This window comes from Coffea eugenioides, chromosome 9, assembly GCF_003713205.1.
Source record: "Coffea eugenioides isolate CCC68of chromosome 9, Ceug_1.0, whole genome shotgun sequence".
Taxonomy (NCBI): Eukaryota; Viridiplantae; Streptophyta; class Magnoliopsida; order Gentianales; family Rubiaceae; genus Coffea; species Coffea eugenioides.
The window spans coordinates 38145269-38153360 of NC_040043.1; the positions used below are offsets into that span (position 1 = coordinate 38145269).

The 8092-nt window shown below is 37.1% G+C and overlaps 3 protein-coding genes across 3 annotated transcripts; 2 read left to right on the forward strand and 1 right to left on the reverse strand.

Moving 5' to 3' along the window:
• Positions 1-541: 541 nt before the first annotated feature.
• LOC113782892 (metallothionein-like protein type 2) lies at positions 542-1350 on the forward strand. The gene is made up of 3 exons (XM_027328839.1): positions 542-632; positions 891-962; positions 1063-1350. Exons 1-3 carry the CDS (start codon positions 568-570, stop codon positions 1154-1156), a joined length of 231 nt encoding a protein of 76 aa, XP_027184640.1. The 5' UTR covers positions 542-567; the 3' UTR covers positions 1157-1350.
• A 478-nt stretch (positions 1351-1828) lies between these two features.
• LOC113782889 (pentatricopeptide repeat-containing protein At1g07590, mitochondrial-like) lies at positions 1829-4753 on the forward strand. Its single transcript, XM_027328835.1, has 3 exons — positions 1829-2342; positions 2591-4327; positions 4419-4753. The coding sequence occupies exons 1-2, from the start codon at positions 1983-1985 to the stop codon at positions 3839-3841; spliced, it is 1611 nt and encodes a 536-aa protein (XP_027184636.1). The 5' UTR covers positions 1829-1982; the 3' UTR covers positions 3842-4327; positions 4419-4753.
• Positions 4754-5040: 287 nt separating this feature from the next.
• On the reverse strand, positions 5041-6704 carry LOC113782891 (outer envelope pore protein 16, chloroplastic-like). Its single transcript, XM_027328838.1, has 4 exons — positions 6632-6704; positions 6216-6249; positions 6020-6087; positions 5041-5526 (listed from the first exon to the last, which is right to left on the reverse strand). Exons 1-4 carry the CDS (start codon positions 6677-6679, stop codon positions 5386-5388), a joined length of 291 nt encoding a protein of 96 aa, XP_027184639.1. The 5' UTR covers positions 6680-6704; the 3' UTR covers positions 5041-5385.
• Positions 6705-8092: the final 1388 nt, after the last annotated feature.

An 8092-nucleotide genomic window follows, 5' to 3' on the forward strand; every position in this document is an offset into this window, starting at 1 on the left:
TTTATGTCTGGGGATAACATTATTCATTTTCAAGCAACATCTGCGGTTACATGTGTGTTTATCAAGTTCTCTGGGGTGGGTATTATATTTATTAGCAACTGATGTGATTAATACATTGGTCATTGTTCTAATGTATGATTATTTGAATCATTTTTTGATGCCAACTTGATATTATGCCTACGGTTCAATGATACAAGTTATGATAATCGCAGAAGGCTTGCTTTCATTGGGCAAAGAAAGGTTGGTTCTCAGAAGTTATAAGTTTTCAACAGGGTTTTATTATGCTCCATTCTGCTAATGTCATGAGTTATCGAAGTCAGAAGCCAAAAAACCGACATGAATGGTTCAATATGACAGTGACGTGCAGGCTGGTATTGTAATACTAAGAAGGGTAGGAATTATCAATTAATCTATTCTACATCTCCACGTAACAACACAAATATCAGAAGGCTGGTATTGTGGATGATCACCAGCATCTCTCTTTCCCCTTTGCATTATAAATAGGTGCCAGCTGCTGTGCAAATAACTCGATTAAGTCTGCATTGGTGAATTAAAATTGGAAGGAAAATGTCTTGCTGTGGAGGATACAGTGGCTGTGGTTCTGGCCGCAATTGTGGCAGCGGCTGCGGAGGGTAAACACTTCACAAATCATAAACAGTCCTCCAATCTTTTGTTTGACTTCTAATTAGATGTCAGACATATTTTAAGTCTGCTGCTGGACTACTGTTTGCATTTGAATATGTCTTCAAGAAAATATGTATTTTTGATAAATACGTTTTCTTATGATACATATACTTTTGAATCTGATAATTGTCTTGCTAAAGTTCATATGTCGAGAATTCATCTGTTTCAGTCTTCTTGAGTTGCTTACCAAAATGTTAAACTGACAGTTGCGGAATGTACCCTGATGTCGAGAAGGACACAACTGTGACCCTGATTGAAGGGGTAGCACCAGTGAACATGTATGTAAAGCTTTTGCTTATGAAAGCTAAAAACAAGGGAAACAACAGATATATGTTTGTTTGATTGGAGGGATTGATGTGTATTTTGTACCCTATGCAGTTTCCCCGAGGGATCCGAGAAAAGCTTCGTAGCAGAAGGAGGTCATGGCTGCAAGTGTGCACCAAGCTGCCGATGCAACCCTTGCAACTGTTGATGAAAAAATGACTGATCTGTTGATCTCCACTTAGTAATTATGACTACTATGATGCGACCCTTGGGTAGCCTCAGTTGTTAATGTTCCTGATGGTGTGTGGTAAAGCTTGTCCTAAATAAGAAAGCCATGACTTCTGCAGATCTCCTCTCTGGATTTTGCTGATGTCTTATGGCTATGTTCTGGTCGTGTCCCTTTTCTTTTTCTTTTTCTTTTTTTTTTTTTTTTTTTTTTGTGTTTTTGATGCTAGCGTGAACTACATGATTGGTGTAAGATTAAAGTACTACTGAAATAATTCCTTCACTGTGGTGAAATTTGTCATGCGAATTATTCTGCTGTTACGACCCTCCTCACTGGAGAGTTCCCTGAGCTGATAGCTGAAGTTACGATGAAATTTTGCCAGATAACTTGATCTAAGGGTAAGACTAAAATTAACCGGAACTCTCAGATCATCTGTTTGTATGATTCCAGTGCAGAAATCATTCATCTGTATTTTGATATTTCCAATCAAAAAGGCTTTTTATGTTCCCCTCTATGGCATTTTGATCAAAATGGTACATTCAAGTCTAAAGGCGGGCAAGGTAGACACCTTATATGGATGGCTAACCCATTTAAATTCAAGTTTGGAAAATAAAGAAATTCAAAGTCAGTCACCTGCATACATAAGAAGCCCTGTAGAAATTTTAGTATCATTTAAATGAGCAAGGACCAAAGTGACAACGGGGGCAAAGGCTAAAGACCCAAATGAAAGTACCTCAAATCATTAGCGTTGAATTGATTGAATCACTTCCCTTATTTACTCTCCATTGTCGGAGTTTCCCTCCAAAAGATGCAAATCGTAGCAGTCGTTCATAAACAAAGTGTCTTAAGAGCAATACGTCGAACAATTGCCGTCCCTTTATGTTCTCCCCGCCACTTCCGCTGTTTTGGCCCCAACTTTTGCACCCAAACAGCAAAGCCAACCCTTATTCCGTGCCCAGAAACTTCGGATTCGGAGAGAGAACAAGTAGAGAACGAAGAAAGAGGAGCAAAGAGCTTGAGCTGGAGAATTGAAAAGCTGCCAAGAGGAGAGCCTGTTGCTTCAGCCTTCCAGAGCTGGATGCGTGATGGCTTCCCAATTCACAGAGGCGACATTTTTCATACTATCAACCGTTTGCGTAAATTCAAAGCCAACAAACGTGCCCTTGAGGTTTCTTGACTTCCCCTTAACCTTTTTCTTCGTATAAAATGCATCATACATGTTTGTGAAAATGATTAAACCAAGTTTTCAGTGTGTAAAAGGCTAAAAGTGGTTAAAGTTGGAAATAGGCCATCTTTAATTCCCTTTGTTAGATTTGAATACAATGCATTTGATATAGCAATTTTCAGTTACTGCGAGTCTTCGGGATATGGAAGCATTTTTGAAATAGAGATCGTAATTGTTTCAACAATTGACAGGTAATGGAATGGGTCATTAGGGAGAGACCCTACAGGCCGAAGGAGCTAGATTACTCGTACTTACTGGAATTCACTACTAAGCTTCATGGGGTATCAAAAGGTGAGAGCCTTTTTTCTCGTATCCCATCAGAGTATCAAAATGAGTTGCTCTACAACAATCTTGTATTGGCATGCTTGGACAAAGGCTTAATAAGGCTTTCACTTTCGTATATGAAGAAAATGAGGGAATTGGGCCATCTCATATCATATCTAGTATTCAATCGCCTCATTATTCTTCATTCATCTCCTGGCCGGAAAAAGACTATTCAGAAAATTCTGACCCAGATGAGAGCAGACAAGGTGGTTCAACATGTTTCTACATACAACATTCTGTTAAAGATAGAAGCTAATGACCACAACATTGAAAGATTGGCAAAAGTGTTTGGTGATATGAAACAAGCAAATGTTGAGCCAAATGAGATTTCCTACTGCATATTAGCTACTGCACATGCTGTGGCGAGGTTGTCTACTGTATGTAAAGCTTATGTTGAAGCTATTGAGAAATCGACAAGTGGAAACAATTGGTCAACATACGACATTCTTGTTATACTGTATGGATACTTGGGTATGCGGACTCAGCTAGAAAGAATCTGGAGCATCATTCAGGGACTACCAAATGTTAGGTCTAAGAGTTTTGTGCTTGCAGTTGAAGCATTTGGCAGAATAGGAGACATAAATCGAGCTGAAGAGCTTTGGGCAGAAATGAAATTAGTCAAGGGATTGAAATCTACAGAGCAGTTGAATTCACTGATATCTGTGTACTGCAAACATGGTTTTATCACAAAAGCAACCAGCCTGTACAAAGAAATGGAGAAAAATGGATGCAAACCTAATGCTATTACCTTCCGGCATCTTGCTCTTGGTTGCTTGAAAGTAGGGTTAAGAAATGAAGCTATCAAAACCCTTGAATTGGGAATGGATATTTCAGTGAGCATGAAAGTTAGGAGGTCCACTCCATGGCTAGAGACCACTCTTTCAATACTTGATATTTTTGCAGACAATGGTGATGTTGAAAATGCGGAGAAATTGTTTGAAGAATTAAAGAAAGCCAACTATACAAGGTATACATTCGTTTATAATACATTGATAAAGGCGTATGTTAAGGCAAAACTACATGAACCAAATCTTCTGAAGAGGATGATTCTTGGAGGGTCTAGACCGGACTCTGAGACCTATAGCCTGTTGAAACTCATTGAGCAGTTTCCAAAGTGATTGCCTTTGTAGTGTAAGCCGTTATAATTATTTGCATACGTTGTTGAGCTGATCAAACAGAATTTTATGGATAAGAGATATCTAATGCAAAATCACTTGCTACTAGTTCTGGACCTTTTGTCCCATACGCGCTAAAGTTGGCGGCATGATGCTGCTTAAATGCTTGCTTCTGCTTGTCGGTGGTTATATTTCAGATGCACTCTCAGCTCCATTTTTTAAGACATGCTTACCTCTCTTGACGTAAGCACAAGGATTCTTGAAACTTGTCCACGCTTTCTCCCGAACATTAGACCATTAGACCAAGTACTGCATTTCTGGCTATTACTTCTCTCCTCTTTGCTTAAGCTTTAAGTATTGACCGGCATCCTGCTTAATGCCATTGGGGATGGTATTGAGATTCTGAAGCTGCCACTTTTTGACACTGATTTCAAGGTTGCTTCAAAAATGTTGACGTGGAATAGCATTCACCTTTGTCTCTACTGACCAGTAAGTACAATTATAATTCTAGTTGACAAGTTATTTCCTTTTGATTAATGTTGTATAATTTTAAAACCTTGTGTTTGCTTTATTCATGTAGGTTTAAAATATCTGCACTATGGGTTCTAACAGGCCAATGGAAAGAATCGATTCCTTCATGTCGAGTTTCTTTGACAGAATCTACAAATGCGGCTTTGTAGCTTATATGTACACTCACACCTCACGGATGGGAATGTCACCAGCATAGATAGCGATTCACTTTTTGGGGCATGTCGAGCGGATTTTAACTATCAAAATAATGAAGTTCGATCTGACTTTGATATGTTAGGAACTAATTAACTTAGCAGTCTTGTTATGGAAGTAATGTGAGCTTGTTTAGTCATGGACTTTGTATCTGAACTTTGGGTTTTTAATTTGGGAATTTAGTTATCACATCCGCGGCATTCAGAATTTTTGCATCTCTGACGGAGATATTCAAAGCCTTCATATTTACAAGGAGTATAGTTACTTTGTCACCTGTGACCAGAGCACATCGAAAAGCAAAAATGTCAAGGTGCCCTATCCTGCCTTGTCTTTCATATTTATGAGTATACTCATATTTTCGTTTATGGGTTTAGCACTGTGAGCAGAAAAAATGCCAGAATGGGTATCCTCCTTCGCTTTTCAGGATTTATTTGATTCCTTAGTGGACACCTTGAATAACATGTGGAGGAAATATGGGGTATTTTGAACTGCTTTTCTGTCACGAACCTTCTAACATTCATGCATACAACAGACATTTAGGTTCTTTAGAGCAACATAAATTTGTAGTCGTAAAAGTAATCACTCTAGTCGATTGGCTGAAATGTAATTGGAGTATAAAACAAAGCAAGGCAGCAGGCCTAAGCGGCCTTCTGATCACCTTGCTATGTGCTAAATCTCATATTTCAACAGAAACAAAACATCCTGAAAAAGTGGATTAGCATGGTTTGGTCCCCAGACGGATAAGCATCTTCTGATGCTGTTATTACTATGTAACATGAGATATGCCTGAGTGTTGCATCACGACCCAAGGCTAGTTCTATGTTTCATGTGAAATGGTTGATAAACTCTGCAGCAGTTGCAATAGCACTACCTGCAATGGCATCCATCACAATCTTGTCTTTGTTCTTGTTACTAGCTGCTGATATTACAGCTCCTGTCAATGCACCCCCAATCATTGCATTCTTCTGCAAATGGACAAATGAAACAAGCAAAACAGCTTAAAACGACCTTATAAACAGAACAAATTCACTGTACAGAAAGATCTTATAAGAAAGAATGCTTAGACTGTGAAATCCAGCCAAATCAAAACAAAACATGTCAATGCAGACAAGAATTAGGACAGATAGTAGGTCAGAGCTCTTGGATGCTTCTGAAACTGAAAATAAGCATATTGCAGCTTGTCCACCCCGTCAAATGTTGCCAATTGTTATGAAGCGATAACCATTTGTATGTCTAGTAGTGTTCTGTGACATCTTTTGCCTGTCGCCATTATTAATCTAAGCGGGAAACATGCCTACTTGTATTCAGTGTTATACCACATTTACCCATTCTGAACTAAAAAGGGGTGATTGGAAGCCAACCGCTGTCCTATCCTACAGGCTGAAAGAAACATGGACATTGATGCATGAAGACAGATTCTCATGTGAATGTACAAAAAAGATTTAGTTGAGAGATTACCCAATCTCTAACACCCCGAATCCTCTCTACACCATCCTCCAGTCCAACGTACACTCCAGCTACGGTTCCTGTAAGCGAAATGAAGATATGAACTTCAACTGATTGTCAGTCAGTAAAGCAAACCAGAATAGTCTGTTGTCTCTTGTCTGAGTGATCTCCTGTCACATATGTAACAGAAATTTCAAGTGACACTCACCCCAGTATGCTCCTTCCTTACACATTTTCTTCAACTGAAAAACACAGGAAACTCATTTGCATTAGAAACGTGACCAACTGCAGCCATTCAGCATACATCATATACAACAAAAGAATCCTCAGAATGCTAGTAAAATACGGTATACATGGCTGCATGATTCTCACAATGTCTCAGTGTTAACTCAGAAATTGACCGCCATTTCCAGTGATTTTTATAGTTTTGCTAGATATATAACTAATTATCCCGCGTCTTGACTGTCCTCTTGTCAAAAGTGTCAGACAAATTCAGCAAGACTACCAGTATCATTACAAGTACTCAACCTCAAACAAAACTGAAATCAAATTCACCTGTTTAGCCATGCTTTTCAATGACAGAAACTATAGATGTAAGAGACAGAATGGTTCCTAGAATCTTACCGAATCCTCAAACTTATGATGAGAAATACTCCCTGCATAATAAACCATGTCAAACCAAAAAGAAAAAAGCTGCAAGAAATTCTCTTTAATGTATGTATTTGTCGCATGCGCAACTTAAATTTACTAAATACCTACATTATCATATATAGTTACTAATTATTAAATAAAATAATGCTGTCATTACCATAAGGGCCTATAGCATTAGCAATAAAAAATTTGCATTATTTAGATAATAATAAAAAATTTTATTATCTAAATATATTAAATTTTTTCTAATCAAGTTTAATTATGCAAGGTAATTTGCATTATTTCGATAATAATAATTTTTTTATTATCTAAATATATTGAATTTTTTCTAATCAAGTTTAATTATGCAAGGTAATATGCATTATTTAGATAAGAATAAAATTATTTTTTTATTATCTAAATATATTACATTTTTTCTAATCAAGTTTAATTATGCAAGGTAATTTGCATTATTTCGATAATAATAAAATTTTTTTATTATCTAAATATATTAAATTTTTTCTAATCAAGTTTAATTATGCAAGGTAATTTATACTTTGACAATTTGCCCAATTCAATTTTTTGTTTAACTAACTGCAACAAACTCATTTTTTTTTTTTACTTTTTCTAATTAATTTACCTAAAATCATTTTAACCAACATAATTGAGATACATGAAAATAAATAAATTACATTTATGATCATTAAAATGTATCCAAATAATCACTACATATTTTCTAACTAAAATTTAGATAAGAGACTACTAATACAAATTAATCATATACTTAATAATATGTAAAAAGTGTCAAAATGCATTACTTAAATTTACAAATATCTAAATATCATGTCTGAATGCTAAGTTAAAAAAATTAAAATTGATAAGTTATTTTGAAAAAAGATACGGACCTTTTGACTGATGCTTGGATTTAAGATTAGGAACCTAATCTCTTAATTACTTGGGCCAAAGCTGGACTTTACATGCTTCTAATTTTTCCTTCAATTTTTTTCCCTATGGCTGGGTTCGGTACAAAAGCCCATCTCCTGTTTAGTGCAGCCGCAAGTCCTCCAATTTGTTTAGTGCACTTGCGGATTCTTCCCTTCGGTTTGTTTAGTGCAGCCGCAAGTCACTGGATTCTTCCCTTCAATTTTAGCCATTTCTTCCTCTGACTCTTCCCTTCATTTTTTTTCCCAATTTCCGTTGATCAGTTTTTTCACCTCCTTCACGGCCAGATAAGGTGGAAATTGAAGAGCCGGCCGTCACCTTTACTCTTTCTTTTGCTTTCTCTTTCCCGCTATTGTTGTCTTCCTCCAACAGCCTGCCATCACCTCTGTTTTGAGCCGCAGCCGGACGATGAATAAATTGCAGAACCGATCGGCTTGTTTCTCCAGTCGGCCGTCACCTTTATTCTGGACTGAACCTCAAAAACTAGTGATGGCTTGCAGAAATTGCAGAACG